We start from the raw sequence: 22,058 nt of genomic DNA, 5'->3' as shown, positions 1-22,058 counted from the left end.
TCATCCATTCAGCATTATATTGCCCATTAATGGTAGTCAAGCTTTTTCTAACACATATAATGCCTCTGGCCCCTGCTGTACGCTGCTACCTTAGCTTTTCAGAAGGCATGAACACACTGACTAAAGCAAGTTAAGACTGGAGTGTGTGTACAATGAATAGTGATGGGGTATTAGTATTCACTGTGTGCAGACAAACTGACTCCCTTTCCTTTCCATTTGAATGACACAGAGAAATCAAACGAGCGCCAGAGAGCACAGAGACCTTTCATCTGCCACCCAGCAAAGAAAGTGAAAGCACAGGGCAGTGAGAGTCAGAGGAACCGAGTCTCTGCTTCTTCTGTAGATTAACCTCTTTCCGCTCAGCATGCCATGCCACAACTCCTCCGTGACTTCTGTTTGTGTTCTGGCTTTAGCTGTCCGCCCCTCTCGGCTCACACAAAAATATGATGGACTGTCTCCAGAGGTGGAGGATTTCAAGTCCAAATTTAAATATGTTATATTTGCATATGGAATAATTATCCTAATGTGACTTGAACTATGGCGCACAATTTGGAAAAAACAAGTAATTGCGATTATTTTGACTGATATTGCAATTACGATGTATCAAGGATTGGTCATCTTCTGCCCTATTATTGTTGTATTGTATTGGTGAGACCAGCCCTTCTTTTAATCGAAATATTGATACATGGAGATTTTTCAACATATTTCAACACAGTCTCACGGCATTTCGTGTTATAGTCACGAAATTGATTTGTGTTCACCAACACGATTACTACTGTATGTTTCATGCCTGTGTCAGTACCATATGTGTTCGCCCTACCATATGTGTTCGGGGTCCGTCGCTTACCAATGACGTCACGCATTGTGATTGGCTGTACGGTAATCGCACGCTGATTGGTGTAACTAGGGGCGCTGACTAGGGTGTACCGGGGGTCTGATCAAAGGATGAAGCTGTTAACGTGCTGCTACCATAAACTGGCTGTACCCCACAAACTGAAGCAGAATGATCTAGGACTGTCCCGAATACCATTATTCGGGCTCCGGATATTCGGTAGTAATCAGCAGCGAATATTCGAATATTCGGCCCGCGCGGGGGGGCGTAGTAATCAGCAGCGAACTGCTTCAACAGTGTATTTCGGTGTATTCACGGCATTCATTTTGTTATTCTACAGTATTGTTGTTTTATAGTTATTTGTTAATGTAACCCAATTTGTGTTCTTTGAAATTGAAAAGGATATCGCATTGTGTTTGTTACTTTCGTTGCAGTTGTATATGTCTTAAGTGTAATTTGGCTTGGTTTCCTATTTATGGGCATGCTTTTATTTTGAAGGAGAGTTAGCGCAGTTGACAGGAAGTTGTTGTTGCTTTGGAAACAACGTGACAGAGATTCACGGAGAAAAGTAATATCTACATATAAAGACGGAGAAAGTAAACGATAACGTTTATGGTTAAGTGTTGGCACCCCCGAAGAGGCACAAGCTCTTACGTTGATATTGGAGATTTCAATAAATTAAATTTGAAAAAAAACGGGAAAAAAACGAAAAAACAAACAAAACGAATATAAGAATAACGAAATTGAAACCCGAAATAGTACTCCAATGAACGAATATTCGGATATTCGGGTACAGTAGGGCTGTACCCGAATACTATAATAAAGTTATAGTAAATAATAACAAACTCCAGTGTTAGAATTCCATAATTCCATATTCATAAATAAAATGATATGCAAATAACATTTTCTTGGCTGTGGACGTGTACTCTACATAATTATGTTGAGCTCATGGTAATCTAATTCAATAAACAATAACTGCAATGAACAGATAGCATTTTCTGACTCGTAAAATGATTGGATATAGTGTAATTTGGTAAATGATTCTGTGTTGAAAAATGTATATCTTTAAAAACTGCGTTGGTGTATTAGGGCGGGCCATACTACTTTTTTTTTGTAAATCGATCGAGAGGGGTGTTCAAATAACGTATTTTGGTGTGTAGAACACACATCTATTTAGATTTATTTATTTTGAAGTTGTTGCTATGGAAACAACATGACGAAGAAAAAAGTAATATCTTCTACATATAATAACGGACAAAGTAAAGAATGAAGTGTATGTTTAAATGTTAGCATCCCCCGAAGAGGCTCAAGCTCTTACGTTGAGTCTGGAGTTTCAATACATTCGGAATTTGACCGTGTAAAATGTCCTCTTGGGTTACCGTACAGCCAATGCGTGACGTCATTGGTAAGCGTAACGGACCCCGAACACATCTGGTAGGCCGAACACATATGGTACCTACACCTGCACCAAATAATAACAAATTAGAAGGAAAAAAAGATGACAAAAAATACAGATTTCAGTATTCCAGGCTCTGAGCCCCATTTATTTTCCTCGCTGACGGCAAAAAAACTCCGACATTATACAATTTAAAATAAAAGGGTTAGGGTTAGGCTTAGGGTAAGATATTGAGTAAGAAAATGTTTTTATGAACCACACAGCTTCTGGTATTCCAAGACCCGGTGGTGCAGGCACGAAACATACTACCAATAGAAATACATTGTTTTTATTTTAAAATTTGATCTGCTTAGTACCAAAATGTTTGTTGATACATGTTACTAATACTGTTACACTTAGTTTCAGTTTGATGTTTTTATGTTTATAGTAATGGTGATTTTCATACATGGTCTATTACTGTATTTCCAAGGGTATAAAGTAAACTCACAAGGAGTTGTCGTTCATTTAGTGTAAACTATAACTTGAGAGACATAATACCAAAAGAGAGAAATAATACAGGATAACTTTGAGCCGAACAACTGTAACTGCTAACGGCTAAAGTTACCAGCTAACGGCTAAAGTTAACAGCTAATGGCTAAAGGTACCAGCTAACGGCTAAAGTTAACAGCTAATGGCTAAAGTTAACAGCTAACAGCTAAAGTTAAAAGCTATTGGCTAAAGTTACCAGCTAACGGCTAAAGTTAACAGCTAAAAGCCAACAGCAATCAGTGGTTTATTAATACTTAAAACTAATACAATAAATGTGAACTCACCCTTCACAGGTGGTTAATCCACATGTTTTGTCACCTCCAGTCCTTTAGTTCCTCCATCCTTGCTCCATTTTAAGGGATAAATTCCTCCATGTTGACCCATAGCATCCAAGTTTAGACTGCTGTCTCGGGTCATAGGGTCGTTTCCGCATGAAATACGTTTATCCAGTTAACATTATACCTCTTTAAGATGTAAAATAACATCACTTTTAAAGCTAAAGTACATTCTTAGCAGCATCAATAATGCAGGTGTATTGATGCTGCATTCAAGTGCGGTCCGAATAATGGGAAAAATGAATTCCTATGTTTTATTTAGTTTTTTCATAGTTTTTCAACTTTATTGAACAATTATTCCAACACATTAGAAAAAGGCATGACATCAGTGTTCATTACATTAATTCAAAATTGAGTGGTCACTTGTGTATAATTTCATGTCATTAATTTCACGTCCCCTTGTGTGTTATGAAGGTTTTTATGCATGTAAACGGTCTGCAGAGTCAAAAACCCTCAAAGTACACCCTGTAGCGAGTAAAACTCTAACACAGAAAATACCTGACTATGCTGCCCCAGAACGCCTCGTTGGAGATTTCTCTTTTTCCATTGTTTGCTTCTTGGGTTCTGTGACGTGTGAACACCCAAATCAACAACAAATGACCGGATTGGCCCAAATGGACCAATCCGTGGAGCACCTCACACACCAGGATCCCTTGGCTAACTAACACGGAGTCCCATTGACCTTTTTCTTACTCAATATCAAGCCACACTTATTGTTTTTACTTCGGCTGTGAGTGTTTGTGTGTGCTCAGGATGAGTTTCGCCTGACGTTCGGGACGAATGTGGGCCGCTCACTAGCACCCCCCCCCACCCCCGTCGACAACTTCCTAGCGGTATTTACTTGCGGCACCAAGGTGGGCCGCTCGGATAAGTCACTAGCAGCAGCCCCCCCCCCCCCCCGTTGATAATTTACTAGCGGTAATTACTTGCGGTACCGAGGTGTGCCGGCGGTACCGAAGTGGGCCGGACGAGAGTCCCGGGCTGATTTGTAGTCCCAGTCCGCCCCTGGTTCTTGCTGTATCGCCGACCCGGAAACCTGTCCGCTCCTCGCAGCAGCAGCGGCGAGCAGCAACGAGCCTCGCAACGTCCCGACCAATCAGAGCACACTGGGCTCACAGGGAGGGGGGGGGGCAGGAGCTCCAACAAGCCGTTTAGGACAGAGAGTGAATACACATACTATACAGAGATGCTGTATGAGAAACCAATGTGAGTTTGGAAAATTGCACAATTTAAATCTATTTTAGTAGACCTCAACAATGGAAATATGATCAGTAGAAATGGCCATGACATGGGACCTTTAAGAAAAGCAATTGATACTGGTGACATTTTGAGAAAGCGACATTTGTGTATGAAAATAAGTTCCCATGTTTCACCTTACTGTACAGGATATGACAATCTTAACCCTTTCACAGTGTGTTTTCAGTTTGTGTAAGTCTCATGTAACATTTTAGTACTTATGAAAGTCTTTGTAGGAATTTGGCTGCACATTGCACCCTCTGTCTTTGTCTCTTCTGGTCCAAATAAACAAGATGGCAGCTGCCAAAATACAAAACGTGATATAGCAGTAGTGCACAAAGCAAATGGGTGATGTCACTTTAACAATTCTTATATACAGTAAATGGTAAAAATGCTTGTCAAAACTATCTCCGTCATACAGATTGCTCCATCACCGGGTGTTAAGCATGGAGTTCAGACAGCTGTGATTTATCAAAAGTAAATGGTAAATGGACTATACACTTATATAGCGCTTTATCCTCTCTTTACGACCCCTGAATGAGCTTTAGATATACAATTCATCATTCACATCTCATTCATACAGAGCATAACCATTTGCTCCAGTAAGCTGACATTCATACAGCACATTCATACAACCTTGGCCATCGGGCTCAACTCGGGGTTAAGTCTCTTAACCAAGGAAACATCGACATGTTGACTGCAGACGGCTGGGATTGAACCGATAACCTTCAGATTGAAAGATGACCACACTCCCTCGCAGCCATATAGTCGCCCCTAAATTAACCCTTTCATAGTGTGTTCTTAGTTCATGTAAGTTGTATTTTCACAAGAAAAACCTCTTTTTAGTTATCCAGTTATTCTTTGGACGCTATCTTGTTGTAACTTCTGGTCCAATCAACAAAGATGGTGATGGATGTTACTCTAGAACTTCTTATATACAGTCTATGTTAGAAAAGCTCGGTGTCAAACCCATCAGCCCGTGTTTGACATGCAGCTCTGACAGATGTGGATTTACCAAAAGTAAATAGTAAATGGACTGAAAGGCAAGACACGGCTATATATATAGTACCTTTCAACACAAGGCAATTCAAAGTGCTTTACAAAAATGAAAAACAATAAGTACTTGTATAGCGCTTCATCCTCTCTTTATGACCCATCAAAACTTTGCATACTCGTCATCATTCACATCCATTCATTGCATCTGCTCGAGTAAGCATTGGGAGCTGGGATTCAACCGACAACCTTCTGATTGAAATGCGACCTCGCAGCCACAGTCGCCCACAAATGGGGCGAAACCTGCGAGCTAGTTCAGCTCGAGCACCAATGATACATTAACACGTGACGCACCTCGTCCCTCTTACAACCAACCAAACACATTCTCCTAAACATGCCGCTCTATTTAAGCTGCCAGGTCTTCCTGCCTCTGCCTCGCTCATGCTGCCACTGCTGTGTTCACTTGCTATTGCTACGTTCATGTTCCTGCTGCTGTGTTTCATGTTGCTGCTGCTCGCCTGCCCCCCCCCCCACCCCAGCTCCACCCCAGCTTCCACCTGTAGGCTCGGGGGATAGTTATCTAATCATCACTCAATGTTCTTTGTAAATCTGTGGAGTGATGAGGCCCGAGCCTAGACGCCAAACTCAAACTATATGCTGCTTCTAATAAACATATTAAGAAACACGTGAGTTGTCGGACTGAACTTAACCCTTTCATCGCCTGTTCTTAGTTCATAGTTATATTGTGAAATGTTTCTAACTAACAACATCGTCACTCTAACACTTCTTCTATACAGTTTATGGAATGCTTGGTGTCAAAACTCAGTGTCAAATCCATCAGTGGGTGTTGAGCATGGAGCTCTGACAGCTGTGCTTATCAAAAGTGTGGAGTGTGTGTCGGCTATTGTGCACAGCATGCCTCACATCAGTCATATCCTCGCCGGTCACACCACCTCGGACTCCCGTCAGCCCCCCCCCCCCCCCCCCCCCCCCCCCCAGCTCCTAGTTATTGTGTTACCAAACACAGAGGTTGGAGATGGAGATGTTTGCCTGTGAACAGAGAGTCGCTCTGATAAAGCAGCAGGTCGTTATCGACTCACCCCCGGCTGTCGCCTCCCATCTTCCCTCCCTCCTCGATAGATGATGCCGCCGGTGGGAGAACAGTCTCATCAGTTTTATTCCTGTCCCCGTTTTCAGCGCTGCTCCAGGCTCCCACCGACAAACGACATATTTGCCATTAAATGCTGCCTCAGTGGACGTTTTATCAGCTGCTCCTGACATAATTAATGATGATGGCCACACTGGAAGAGACATTTTCTTAAACAAAACACCTGAAAGCAGACACATTCTCAGAATCGCTTAGGGTTCACAATATTACACAAATGATTAAATGAAGATTGTAAATAGTCATAATAGCCTGTTATAAAAAGTGCAAAATAAAGTCATAGCATATAATGTCATAACAAATGTCATGGTATAGTTGTTATAAAAAGTACATTTAAAAAAGCGGGAAACAAAGTAATAGTTATTTATGTTTAAAAAAAGATATTTCGTATAGTATAAGGGGAAAAAAATCATGTTAGTGTATCAGGTTTTAAAGAATTAAAAAACAATTATAATATGCCACTAACAGTAACAAATGCCCAAAAAGTCATAGTTAATTATGATGAAAAAAAGTCTTATTGTAGTTTGTCCATTTTCCCTTGAAATGTTATCATATGTTTTAGGAGGAAGTTGAACAGATTAGGTACTCACATTTGGCTCAATAACAAAGTTGTTTCATCTGTTGTTTTTTGCTGCTTTGTATTATGCCTACGTCTTGGTATTGAATCATCCCATGGCTGTTAAATGAAAATATTAAAATATCATCTTTCATCGTCAGCAGACCTAGTGTCACATCTTTATTCGATTTCCCCGTGTAAAGAGAAGCTTCCGGTCCACACACACGTTAAGAACAATCTGATTTAATGCAATGTAAAGTCATGTCACAGATAAGATGAATCCGCACGGGGCTCAAGTGAGCTTAAATTGAATCTGCCATCAGTCTAGGACACACACACACACACACACACACACACACACACACACACACACACACACACACACACACACACACACACACACACACACACACACACACACACACACACACACACACACACACACACACACACACACACACACACACACACACACACACACACACACACACACACACACACACACACACACACACACACACACACACACAGAGACAGAGACAGATATGTCTCTGTTCTGCAGCACTGTGGTCCACCTCCCGTGGTGACTGTGTGTCAGAATGAAGAAGATGAATTGATTCATGGCTGGAGCCTTAAGCAGGAGGAAGAGAGCCATGTTTGTGTTAGCAGCTGTCCTCCTGCAGACTCCTCATTTCATACATTACATCACTTACACTGCGGGGATAAGGGCTACACTGGAACATGCTGCTCCAAAAACAAGTCGAAAAATAATGGAAACAAGGTGTTTTTATCTTGTACAAATAAATCTGCCAATAGAAGAAGGGAAAACTGGCTTGGTAAGATTTCATGAAATAAGATGGGATATCGAGATAAATAAGATGTTGGTATTAGCCTGGAAAACTACACTTGACAGATTTTACATGAGATGTTACAAAATCTGCCAGCAATGCTCAAATGTTGTTTTTTTCAGATTTAAGTTGTTGATTTTCAGATAAAAATGTGTTTTCTAAAATAAGATTTATTTCTTAAAACAAGATGATCCATCTTTTACGAATACCAAAGCAGCTTAAAAACCCCTGTGACATGTCAATGAAACCTTGTATTGTTCAATCTGAGATACAACTCAAAGTAAGATGTTTTCAAGAGTCTTTGACTTAAGATGCATTGTTTAAAAACAAGACCCTATATCTCACTGCAATCTTACTTCTTAAAGGTGGGGTAGGTAATTCACTTCAGAAACACTTGTTGTTATATTGCATGGAATGCTCTTAACATCCCGATAGCAATGAATACATTAAATGCTTTGACAATAAATACATTAAAAAATGTCATCTGTGGAAGCCGTGGCGCTGTAAAAAGCACGACCAATCATCTGAGCCGGCCCGGCTAAAATAACTGGATGGCCTACCTGCCTGTCAGCCTTCCATCTCGTGCACAAACTTATCTCGTGCCCTCATTGGTCATGTGCGCGTTCGTGTGTGTTGGAGGAGGGGCTCTGTAAGGAAGATTTTTTTCGGCTGCGTACTTTCAAATTCTAGCGCACTCGAGCTGGTTTCTCCATTCTTACCTACCCTAGCTTTAAGATATTATGTCTTATATCAAGTGTAAAGACATTCTGACTAGAAATTAGACCAAACTTTGCAAATCTCTAGTTTTTTGCTGCAGATCCTGTTGGACTCCACTAAAGATAAAACCAGATCTGTAGTGGAAACCATCCGGCGTTATGTGTGGTTCATAGTGCGCTCCACCAGCTCTGTGACTGCCCTTTATGTGGGTTTTAATAAGTTATGAGTTTGAACAATGAAAGGCGTGCGTAAGCCTGCTGTGATTTCCCTCTTGGTAGGAGGGCGTGAGGATGGGGAGGAAATAATAAAGTATTCATGTACAGAGCTGTAGTGAGAATGTAGATGGAAAGGGACTGATTCGTGAGGGAATTATCCATAGTCAGTTTATTACTTACAGAAATTGCTGTTAAACTGACCCAGACTTCATTGAAAAAACTGTAATTTTACCGAACAATACATGGGGGTTTACTGCTGCTGTGATTGGTTAGTTTGTTTGGGTAATTATGTGACTTTTTGGAATCAGAACTGTCCGTTTAAAAGTCCATAGGTCACACAATAATACAAACTAACTGACCAATGAAAGCAGCGCCATTAGAAAGACCTGTGATCTGCAAGGTAAAATTACAACTTTTTTAAATGAAGTTTGGTGGTTTTTAAGAAAGGGCTGCCTGATAGCAATGTAAAGCGGAATATATTAACTATGAATGGTCCTTATTGGTCTTTTTGGGATAATTCAGAGTGTCTTTGGTCTGTTTGTGGTCGTTTTGGTATCTTTGAGTGATGATTCTGGTCCTCTTTTTGGTCTTTTTGGGATAATCTTGGTCTGTTTGTGGTCGTTTTGAGATATCTTCTGTGATCAGGTTCAGTTTCTCGCATTCTTTTTGTCATTTTGCGTTTCTCTGTCGTCATTTTGCACCTCTTTGAAGTCATTTTGAGTCTTATTGTGGTAATTTTACATTTCTTCTTATGTCTTTTGAGAGCCTTAGTTGTCCATATGTTAGTCATATTTAAGACGCTTTTTGGTAATTCTTCATTCTTTTGTGATCTTGTTCAGTCTCATAGAGAGTGCTTACCGAACATTTTCATCAGTTTAAGATATTAATAAAGTAAATTCGATTTTTTAGATGGCTAAAATTACAATACTACAATCATTGTGCAGAGTGCTGACTGTCATCTACTGTCGCAAAATATGCTATAAATAAGTACCTCACACAACTCCACTTCAAAAAATCCCTTTAAAACGACTGAACTAATTCCCACCTTTGTACTAATTAGATAATCTGTGTGTTTCCGCTAATTGCCCGGAATTCATATAATTTCCATGCAAGTGTGTTTCTATGTGTGTGTGTGTGTGTGTGTGTGTGTGTGTGTGTGTGTGTGTGTGTGTGTGTGTGTGTGTGTGTGTGTGTGTGTGTGTGTGTGTGCAGTGAGTGTGATTAATGGAATCATCAAGATAAGCATCCCCAGATCCCCACAAGCCCTCTTGTCTGTTTCTCATTGCATTCAGTCATCTGAAAAGTCTCAGTCTCGGTGCTTGAATGCTTCCTTTCAGCGTGAAACAAAGAGCTGCTACAGTAATTACAGACGCCGCCGTCGCCGTGGTAACAATGAGCTTCACAACATCCTCTCAAGCATTCAGATCCGCCTCCAAAAGAGACAAATCTGAGGTGCTGTGTTTCCTCTCCAGCAACACATGAAGAAGAATGCATCCCAGGTTTGTGTAATCGGACACAAACAGATGCTTTGAGGAGAAAGTCCTCCGTGTCCTTTTGTTCGCTGCACACAAAAGCATTTTTTCCCGTCTTTTTATAAATCTGAGTTGCTTTTCATCATCTTTTTAAACGCGACATCTATTGCCTGTAAACACAAAGGGAGAATGTAATTGAACTTGTGGGGACAACACTCACAGCCAAACAATACATCCCAACGCGGCCTTTGACCCTTTGAAACATAATTAGAGTCGAGTGGTGCAGTAATGACGCATTTTTTCTAAGGCTGTCCCTGACGGTAGCATCGCACTGGTTCCCTTGAGACCAATCTAATGGAAAAATCAAATATACGACATTAAATACTTCAGTAAATACCCCAGTGGTGAATTAAAAAAAGTCGGTTGCTAACAAGTGTCTAAATGAGACGACTAAACATCACGGCCGACATTAGCCTCCTTTAGCTTAGCGGTGGTGATGTGAAGTCATGTGACCGTGCTGTAGTGTTAATATGTAGTATATGAGATTATTCTGCCGAACTAAAAGTATCATAAACATTTTTTATTTTCTGCAATAATACAAAATCCCATCAGCTTTTTGTAGAAGGTGCCCTTGCGATGCTCAATTCTGGGTCGGCCTTCAAAAATACATCAAAACATTAAAAAAACCATTGACTCCCAGCCAAGGGAACCAGATTTGGGACTCGTTCCTGCATGATTTATTGACGTTTTCTTCGACATGAGTTAGAGAATCATCCGTCACTGTCACATGTAAAGTGCACATGCAGACGAGGGAGTACAGTGTATTGATAAGGGTGCATTTAAAGGTCAAACAGTGAATCAGTAGAGCTTATCGGCCTCTCATAAAACGGCTAACTAGATGTGACACGGCTTGTAAAAAGCCTCGTGCAGATTAAGAGCGTCGAGCCCTCGATCAATGGATCATCAAGACTCTCCAATTAAAGAGGCGGCTCCATCCTACAGGCGCTGTTTGCTGGTAATGATAAAAAAAGTCCATTAAAGTTGCTAATTAAATGATAAGCGTAAATTAAAATACAGGTCAAGAGAGTGAACTGTGGGGTTTTTTAACAGCTATATCTGCTGATTGCAATAGAATGGGGGGGCGTGGAAGTGGCCGCTCAGTCAGAGGAGCAAGACGCCCTCGCTATCGTCTCTTCGTGCTCATAGTGTATCATAACATAAGCTTTTATGTGGCCATTTTGGATCTCCGTGCTCATTTTTGAGAACTTTTGTAATAGTTTGTGAACTTTTTTAAGGTAATTTTTTTTCTTTTTTGTTGTTTTTGCATATTTTTGTGATTAGATTAAGTCTCTGTTGTCTTTTTTTTGCATGTTTTACTGACCATTGGTTTTGCTGTTATGGTCATTCTGTATCTCGTTGTGTGATCTTTTATAATTTTATGGTTGTTTTTCGTTTTGCATCTCGATGTTCATTTTTTACTCCTTTTGTGGTTGTTTTCTCTGTGACTTTTTTTGTTTTTTTTGCATATTACATAACATTACATGTCACTTGTTAGACACTTTTATCCAAAGCGACTTACATACATTCAATACTGTGGGCAATCCCCACAGGAGCAATTTGGGGTGAAGTGTCTTGTCCAAGGACACAGCGGAATGTTGACTGCAGTGGGATTCGAACCAGTGCCCCTGTGATCCGAAGAACAGCGCACTAATCACTGAGCCACAACCTCCCCGCATATATTTTATTTTGAATCTCTTTGTGGTCATTTTCTTATTTAACTATTGTCACTTTGAGTATCATTGCGGTGGTTTTCAGTCCCTTGTGTCAATTCAAGTCTTTTTTTTTATGGCAATTTCTTATGTCTTTTTAGTCTTTTTTTAGTTTTTTGTGTCTCTATGGCAATTTATTGGTCTATTTGCGGTATTTTTGCATCCTTGGGGGATCATTTTGAGTCTTTGCGTCATTTTGAGTAGTTGCATCTCTTTGTAGGGCTGAACGATTAATCGATTTTTTTTCACTTTTTCTTTTTCTTTTCTTCTTGTGTGTCAGTCATCCACACCAATCAGAAGGGCTGTGCTCCACATGTACCAGCCATTGTTAACCAATCAGAAGTGGCCCATGATAGAAGGTGATAGACAGATTGATCCAATCACCTGCCAAGTATTTTTTAAAGTGCCTGCCCTTTTCCAAATGGCTTCCAATGGAGCTTTCCTAGATGGTTTGGTGAAACAAACCACCTGAGTCAGGTTAGTAATGCTCCATCACATGTTTCTATTACAGGGTGAATCTTAAACTGAAGCTTGACTTTAAAGCAACCCAACGGAAGTTTCATGTAAGTTTAGTTCTTTCACTCGTAGCTCGGGCTGCGGGGGTGCTAGAGACGGGAGCATGTTGATGCGACCTTCCTAGTTGGAGATATGGCCGCATTTTACAATAAACTTCCGTTGGGTCACTTAAAAACAAATATCGCAAATCGAATCGCAATCGCAATATTTGTCAGAAAAATCGCAATTAGATTTTTTCCCAAAATCGTGCAGCCCTATCTCTTTGTCATGATTTTTGAAATTCTTGCATCTTTTGAAGACCCAGTAGGCTAGTAAGCAATCTATCCATCACCTCTATAGCCTCTCAGTGAGAAGAAATCTACCAGGAAAACATGGCTGTTAAGCAACAACATATTTTATTTACTTTCCTGTTTTTATACACTATTTAGAAAATAAAACACATTGAATAAATACAAATTTAGAAAGCGACAGATGTCCTCTGACAGCAACACGCGGTTATTTCTTACGCAGCTCCTGAAGCAGACCCTCACACACTGCCATGAAACACAAAGACTGGGCATGCAGAAGCTGAAGACACAGAGAGGATGGACTGGCACATTGAGAAGACGTCGAGAACATCTAGAAACACCCGGGGGACGGGAGGAAAGAAAACATCTATATACACAGAAAATAAATAAATAAAGAGAAATTAGGTCCAATACAACTCTACTGTACACACATGTCCGTCAGATCTCACCCTCAGTTCACCTTCAGCCCCACCCACCATAAAGTCAAATATAGTACAGTACGACAGATTGCACCATTTACAGTGTTACAAACAAACACAAAACAGCAGTTACTGTGTTTTCCTTCAGTGTTTGTTCGCAGTAAGGCAGGAAACAGCTGAGCTCTTTGAATCCTGACGTGGTCCTCGTGTAGAAAATGACTCCCAGTGTCACTGGTTCTGAGAGATGTGAAGCGGCACGACAGGAGGAGGGTGGGGGCAGCGGAAAGGGTGTCACTCAGAAGTATGATACAAGATGTCCAGCGAGGTTTTTCTGTCAGTCTTTATGGTGGACAGCGTTTCTTCCAGGCGTGGAGGAGCAGATCTTCTCCTGGGGGAGGGAGCGTCGCTATCTGACCTCCAGGCAGTCCAGGTACTCCTGGGCCAGCTCGTAGCAGAACCTGTACTGCTCCTGCAACAAAAACACAAGAAGACAAAGGTTATTTTCTATTTAGGCAAGGCAAGGCAAGGCAAGGCAAGGCAAGGCAAGGCAAGGCAAGGCAAGGCAAGGCAAGGCAAGGCAAGGCAAGGCAAGGCAAGGCAAGGCAAGGCAAGTTTATTTATGTAGCACATTTCCACACAATTCAAAGACATTAAGAAACATATTATAAAATGGCATTTAAAAACACTAATTTAAAAGCAAAGATAATAAAACATGAATAACAAAGGTACATGAATGAAAGTGACAGAGCAGTGTGAGATACACACATCTGAAATGTTTAGCTCTGACTCTCAATCATTGCTCACTTTTTAGCAGAAATAGTTTTCTTTGACCTCACTTTCTTTCTACTTTCTTTGTTAACTTATCCTTTAGTTATTTCAAGTGTTCATGCTAAACGAACCCCCCTTTGGAACATTTTAAGACACATAATTTGTGTTAAATAGCACTAGCATTGTTTATACTGTATATTCTTCATGTTAGTATAATTGTTTTTATTATTTATTTTATTTGACATCTTACTCTTTGTATTTATATAAATATCTCTATTTGATTAACTTTTAACTAAATTGTATTTAATATTTCTTAATATATATTTATGTTAAAAAAAACTTTTATTTTTATTTAAATGTATCTTTTATTAAACATTCTTATTCTATTTGATCTTGAATGTAAATTAATTTATATTTTTGGGAAGGTAGCCTATTTCATATATCAGTAGAAGAGCAGTTTCTTACGTCCCTGACATTCCCTCTCTAAAATCAGCATTGTAAAAGATAGGAAATGTTGCATTAATTAAGATCTGAGACCCCCGCTTCCTCACCATCGTCTCCACCATGTTGGGCTTGGAGTTCCTCAGCGTTTTGGCGGAGAAGAAGACGTCCACCATGCTGTGGTGACGGATCATATCCAGCAGCATCGTGCAGGCGCAGAACGTCCCGCTGCGACCGCCACCATTTCTGCTCAGACAGGAAACACAAACACAGAACACGTGAGTGACCTGATAGAGACTTGGAGACATGTCACAGTGAGCAGAGATCAGGCATGCTGTCAGAAAGAGGCCAACTGGAAGACTTTAAGATGAATATCTGAGTAAAGTACTCATTAAAATACAGGAGCGGGGACTTAATCGGGTTTGAGAGTTCTGACGCCGCCTGACCTCCTGAGATCAAAGAGCCCGACACCGAGACGAGGGGCAAAACTAAAGTTAAGATACGAACACTGAGAAAGTTTTCAGAGGTGCTGAATACCATTAAATAAGAGCTACAGAAGAAACATCTATTAAAGAGGACATATATTGGGCTGCAGCACCTCTTTTCACCCTCTGTCTGAAACCAGAGCCCAGTCTGCTCTGATTGGTTAGCTGGCCGGCTCTGTTGTGATAGGTCAACCGCTAAGAGATGTCCTGCCCCTAAGCCCATCACGTACAATGTGTTGGAGCGCTAACCAAGCGGAATGAGTCCTAAACCTAGTAATGAGTCAGCATTTGCCACTTCCTGTCCCCTGGTCTGTAACTCAATGATTTTTGGAGCGTGTTTTTGGTTGTTAGCCTGATATAAGTTCTGTGGTTAACACAAGCTGAAGAGATTGTAATTCTATGACAAAAAATACTTCTGTAAATACCCCACTGGTGGATTTAAAAATGGTGGTTGCTAACAAGTGTCTAAATGAGAAGACTAAACGCCATCACGCCCAACATTAGCCGCCTTTAGCTTAGCGGTGGTGACTTGAAGTCATGTGACCGTGCTGTAATTCCTTTATAGCCCAACATTAGCCGCCTTTAGCTTAGCGGTGGTGATGTGAAGTCATGTGACCGTGCTGTAGTTCCTTTATAGCCCAACATTAGCCGCCTTTAGCTTAGCGGTGGTGACGTGAAGTCATGTGACCGTGCTGTAGTTCCTTTATAGCCCAACATTAGCCGCCTTTAGCTTAGCGGTGGTGACGTGAAGTCATGTGACCGTGCTGTAGTTCCTTTATAGCCCAACATTAGCCACCTTTAGCTTAGCGGTGGTGACGTGAAGTCATGTGACCGTGCTGTAGTTCCTTTATAGCCCAACATTAGCCGCCTTTAGCTTAGCGGTGGTGACATGAAGTCATGTGACCGTGCTGTAGTTCCTTTATAGCCCAACATTAGCCGCCTTTAGCTTAGCGGTGGTGACGTGAAGTCATGTGACCGTGCTGTAGTTCCTTTATAGCCCAACATTAGCCACCTTTAGCTTAGCGGTGGTGACGTGAAGTCATGTGACCGTGCTGTAGTTCCTTTATAGCCCAACATTAGCCGCCTTTAGCTTAGCGGTGGTGACATGAAGTCATGTGACCGTGCTGTAGTTCCTTTATAGCCCAAGATTAGCCGCCTTTAGCTTAGCGGTGGTGACATGAAGTCATGTAACCGTGCTGTAGTTCCTTTATAGCCCAAGATTAGCCGCCTTTAGCTTAGCGGTGGTGACATGAAGTCATGTGACCGTGCTGTAGTTCCTTTATAGCCCAAGATTAGCCGCCTTTAGCTTAGCTGTGGTGACATGAAGTCATGTAACCGTGCTGTAGTTCCTTTATAGCCCAAGATTAGCCGCCTTTAGCTTAGCGGTGGTGACATGAAGTCATGTGACCGTGCTGTAGTTCCTTTATAGCCTAACGTTAGCTTTTTACTTCAGAAATCATAAAGTCTTGTTAATATGTGGAGATTATCCTGCTGATGAAAACGTGTAAGTATCATAAACGTTGCAATAATCCAAAAAAACATGTACAAATAAAATGATTGGCCTACAAAAATACTTCATCTCTGCTCCACTCTATACAGCTACACATGTGTTGCAGATGGGTAGTAAGAAGACTCACAGGCAGTGTACGATGGTTCTTCCGTCCTCACACTCCATCTGCCAGTTGTGCACCTGGGCCAGCAGGCTGAGGAAGGCCTTCTTTGAGTCGGGGACTTCGCGGTACGGAGACCAGCGCAGGAACTGAAAGTGACGCACCAGCAGCTGGCCCTCCTGCAGCTGCACACGCACAGGAAGGAGAGGGGATTTTTAGTTTCCAACATGAAACATCAGATATGCATTAAAACCTCTGAGCATACATCATTCAGACTCTCTCAGACTCTCAGCCTGAGGGGGTTCTGTCAACACTCTCCAACTGTGGAGCTCCGGCTCTCACTTCTGATTGGCTGGGAAAGTTTCCACCACATTAAAGTTGGACTTGAAATATATAAAAGGTATCACTGTTTTTATGAATAGGGGAAAAGACTGTATCTGAGAGTTGAAGCATGAGCAGAAATCAGTCTTTAAAGTTATCCAAAATGCTCTTTTAAAATACCAAATACAGTGGGTCTTCTTTCTGTCAGTCTTGTAATGTGTTTCTAACTGTGATTTCAAAACGATTTTCAATATTAATAATAAAAATAGCATTCATTGATTTTATGACGGGTCATGTAAAAAGAATATAGACGTGGGATTTGCTGTAATTACTTCTAGTTGAAGAACATTGTCTTATTTCCTTCTTTAAGTATACAAAATACTTATTACTGCATTTGCCTATTTGATTTTATTCCTTTTATTTCTTATGCTGTATGCAGTGGCGAGCCGTCAGGGCCCTCTAGGCCCTCTGTGAGGGCCTAAGATATTCTAAAAAATAATATTTAAAAACATTTTAAAAATATATATTTTTTTTAAATATATATTTTTTTAATATTATTTTTGTTATATTTTTCATTAGTTTTGATTTAATTGTATTTAAAATAACATTTCCAAAGAAATAAATCCTTCGAATCTGCCTGTTCAGTCTCTGTTTGAATGTCTGTAGCGGGCCTCTCTGCGATTCACAGAGGGTCCACTATAGTAACTGAACGAGAGAGTAATGTCAAATGACAGTACAATTGACCAATCATATCTTCCCTCTAAATGGGTGGGTTTTATTATCGCGGACTTTATGACAAGTTCCGCCCGCTGTGAAACTTTTCTTGTTTCCATAGCAACAACAACTTCCTGTCAACAGCGTGAACTCGCCTTCAAAATAAAAGCATGGCAAATTACACTTTAGACATACAACTGCAACGAAAGTAACAAACACAATGCAATATCATTTTCAATGTCAAAGAACACAAATTGGGTTCACAGGTGTTGTTTTGTGTGGTAGAGGGTCGCTGTCATTGATGCGTTTTGCACCCTGGGCCGTTGTTTTGATATTCCGCTGAAGTATACGCTGCGACGTAATAACTATTTTTTTTAATTTTTTTCGAGGGAATTGGTGGGGGTCAGAGGGCCTAGGTATAAAGCTCACGGCTCGCCACTGGCTGTATGTTGCATTGTTGGAGAAGCCTGGGATTTAAAGTGTCATTAGGCAACAATTACGTAGTAGTTGTTATAATAATAAAGCATCTGAATCTTTGGAAACAGGGACTATTGAAGTTGAAATACTCTACAGGTACCTTTATTTGAAGGAACATGAGAACTATCAATACCACGATCAAGTAGCACCTTGACTGACTGAAAACCCACCTGTTTGGACTGCAGCTTGGTCAATGAAATCTAATAAATTAATAGGTCATATTTTATACACAACCATCGTATTTGAGTATTTAGGATTTAAGAGGATCAACTTATATTGAAACAAATATTCCTGCAGGTTTCTTGCCGTTTGTATCTTCACGGTTGATTGAACTTGATGTGAGGAAATGCTTCATTACACAACATTACATTTCATGGCCATCATTTGATGATTGAATTCACTGCTCATAATTTAATCGGGGCATGTGAGTGATCTTATAGATGATCCAAAGAAACACAGCTTTCACAATTTTAAAGCTCACCGAAAGATCATTAGTTAGTCAAAAAGGGAAGCCTTCAAAACACAAATATACTAATGAAAGTACACTTATGTCATGTAATGTATATTAATATAATATAAAGTGATGTCATGTACTGCTGCATCTACTGGACCGTGGAGTACCTTCTTGGGTAAGAGGCTATCGGTGTCTCGCTCTGTGGTTTCTGTGTCCGCGTCCTGATCCTGCAGAGAGCATTGTGGGAAAGTTTCTGACTTGTTGTCCAATTGTTTAGGGGTCGGGTGTAGGAGGGGAGGCGAATGTTTGGGTGAGGAGGCGTATAACTAGGAGGAGTTGGTCCACTAAAGGAGAACTAGTGGCTGAAAGCATCTACTGAGGTGAGAGGACGGGAGTTAAACTACTCTACACACTCAACACACACTCACAACCAACACTCACAACCAACACACACTCACAACCAACACTCACACACTCACAACCAACACACACTCACAACCAACACACTCACACAACCAACACACACTCACAACCAACACACTCACACAACCAACACACACTCACAACCAACACTCACACACACAACAACAAAACACACAACAACACACACACAACAACACACACACAACCAACACACACACACTCACAACAACACACACCCAACCAAACACACACTCACAACAAACACACACAAATCACAAAACACACACACAAACACAACACACCACAAAAACAAACACACTCACAACACAAACAACTCACAAAACAAAAAAACAAAACAACAAACAAACACACACAAACAACAACACTCACAACCAACACACACACACTCACAACCAACACACACACACAACCAACACACACTCACAACCAACACACTCACAACCAACACACACTCACAACCAACACACACCCACAACCACACACTCACAACCAACACCAACAACCAACACACACTCACAACCAACACACACTCACTACCAACACACTCACACAACCAACACACACACAACCAACACACACTCACAACCAACACACACCAACAACCAACACACACCAACAACCAACACACACTAACAACCAACACACACCTACAACCTACACACACTCACAACCAACACACACTAACAACCAACACGCACTCACAACCAACACACACTCACAACCACACACACCAACAACCAACACACACCCACAACCAACACACACCAACAACCAACACACACACACAACCAACACACACACACACAACCAACACACACTCACAACCAACACACACTCACAACATACACACACTCACAACCAACACACACTCACACAACCAACACACACTCACAACCAACACACACTCACAACATACACACACTCACAACCAACACACACACTCACAACCAACACACACTCACAACATACACACACTCACAACATACACACACTCACAACCAACACACACTCACAACATACACACACTCACAACCAACACACACTCACAACCAACACACACTCACAACCAACACACACTCACAACCAACACACACTCACAACAAACACACACTCACAACCAACACACACTCACAACATACACACACTCACAACATACACACACACACAACCAACACACACTCACAACATACACACACTCACAACCAACACACACACTCACAACCAACACACACACACACAACCAACACACACGCACAACCACACACCACAGCGCACTACAGCAGACACACACGCACAACCAACACACACACGCACAACGAAACACACGCAAACCAAACACACACTCACAACAGACACACACTCACAACATACACACACACAAACCAACAGCACACTCCAACATACACACACTCACACCTACACGACACTCACAAACAACAAACACTCACCACATACACACCGCACAACCAACACACACCTCGACCAACCAGACGATAACACTCACAAACCAACACCACACACTCACAACATACACACACTCACAACCAACACACACACTCACAACTAACACACACTCACAACCAACACACACTCACAACATACACACACTCACAACATACACACACTCACAACCAACACACACTCACAACCAACACACACTCACAACCAACACACACTCACAACCAACACACACTCACACACTCAGCAGCACAAGAACATCTGGAAATATATGTTATGGATAAGGTCAAAATCAAGACTACATTTTCAGTCTTTTTCAGAGAATTTGAATCATGATTATTAAAAGAGTCATAGGATTTTATGTTAGTGAAATATATTTTTTTTTAGATTGTTATAATTTTGTTGAGAAAGTATCACATTTTGAGATCGAGGTTGATTATTTGAAGATACTAAATCCTTATTTTTAAGTAATTTTTTAAGAAACGTAAACGATTTTGAGACACTCAGTTATTTACTTGAGATTCTAGGTCATCTTTCAGGGAAGTTTGTTATTTTTGGGAGATATTTATGATTTTCTTCTGAAGGTTTCTAAGTATTTAAAAGATACCAAGTCATTATTTTGAGATAGTTAGTCAGTATTTTGAGATATTGATTCCTTATATTGATATACAAAGTCATTATTAGAGATACTTAGTAATCATTTGAGGTACCAAGTCATTCAATTAAGATATTTGGTACGTTACGTTACCAATAACATTAGTATACAGTTGCTTTATTATGATGTAAATGATTCCTCCAGCTGCGAACCATACATGCCGGCAGACTCAGGTCACCATTGGGAATCATTACATTATTATCAGGCTTCATTAACGCTCGTGGAAATATTGGATTCATTCAGATCCAGGAAATGCCGCCCACAGCAACTCAGAGCGGGAACAGTTCTCCACCGTTAATGCCCACACCATAAGCCAATATATAAAATAACATGTCATTTAATAAGAAAATTAAACATTTGAACGGCAGTTTTTGTCTCAAACTGACATGTGAAGTCGAGTTAAGTGAGGCTTTTAAATTTTAACAATTACAGCTTTTATTTAATTAGTTTGGGACAATGTGGAGAAATTCAAACTGTTTTATAAGGACAAATAAGTGTGATTGCACTCAAGACAATGTTACGCTATTTTGGAAATGTTTGGATTTTAGCATATTGTACAGGTGAGCGTCTGATTTGTTAATCTGGATATCTGAAAGGTTGTTTTACTGGTATTGTGATGAGATGTGGCTCCTGATTAAACAGATGTATTCAAGTATCTCTAATTGAATCTGTATGTAATCTTCATTATGTGTTCTTTACGTACCCTGGTGATGTTCTGGACCCGGAAAAGCCGGATGATCACGTCGTCGTCGGCCGTTCTGGTCAGCAGCTCCACGGTCATCGGACCAAACTGCTGCAACCCGGGCTCAGGCCAATACTGCAGACAGGGCTGAGGAGGAAGGAGAGAGGCTTTCAAAGTCACTTTATTCAACTTAAAGAGTACAAACAACCCAACCAGTCAAACAAACACAGCTTTAGGAATCAGATCCATCGCCACCGACAGCACA

The 22,058-nt window shown here is 40.8% G+C and overlaps 1 protein-coding gene across 1 annotated transcript in view; it reads right to left on the bottom strand.

The window, feature by feature from the left end:
- Positions 1–12,982: 12,982 nt before the first annotated feature.
- ptprua (protein tyrosine phosphatase receptor type Ua) overlaps positions 12,983–22,058 on the bottom strand; it is a 246,712-nt gene continuing 237,636 nt past the window's right edge. Inside the window, exons 28-31 of the mRNA XM_034125463.1 lie at positions 21,815–21,940; positions 16,616–16,773; positions 14,604–14,739; positions 12,983–13,753 (exon numbers count right to left, since the gene is read on the bottom strand). Coding sequence (XP_033981354.1) covers positions 13,691–13,753; positions 14,604–14,739; positions 16,616–16,773; positions 21,815–21,940 — 483 coding nt within the window. The 3' untranslated portion in view covers positions 12,983–13,690. The remainder of the gene's footprint in view (positions 13,754–14,603; positions 14,740–16,615; positions 16,774–21,814; positions 21,941–22,058) is intronic.

This window comes from Trematomus bernacchii, unplaced genomic scaffold (assembly GCF_902827165.1).
Source record: "Trematomus bernacchii unplaced genomic scaffold, fTreBer1.1, whole genome shotgun sequence".
In the NCBI taxonomy this organism is placed as follows: Eukaryota; Metazoa; Chordata; class Actinopteri; order Perciformes; family Nototheniidae; genus Trematomus; species Trematomus bernacchii.
This window is presented reverse-complemented; position numbering and strand designations above follow the sequence as displayed.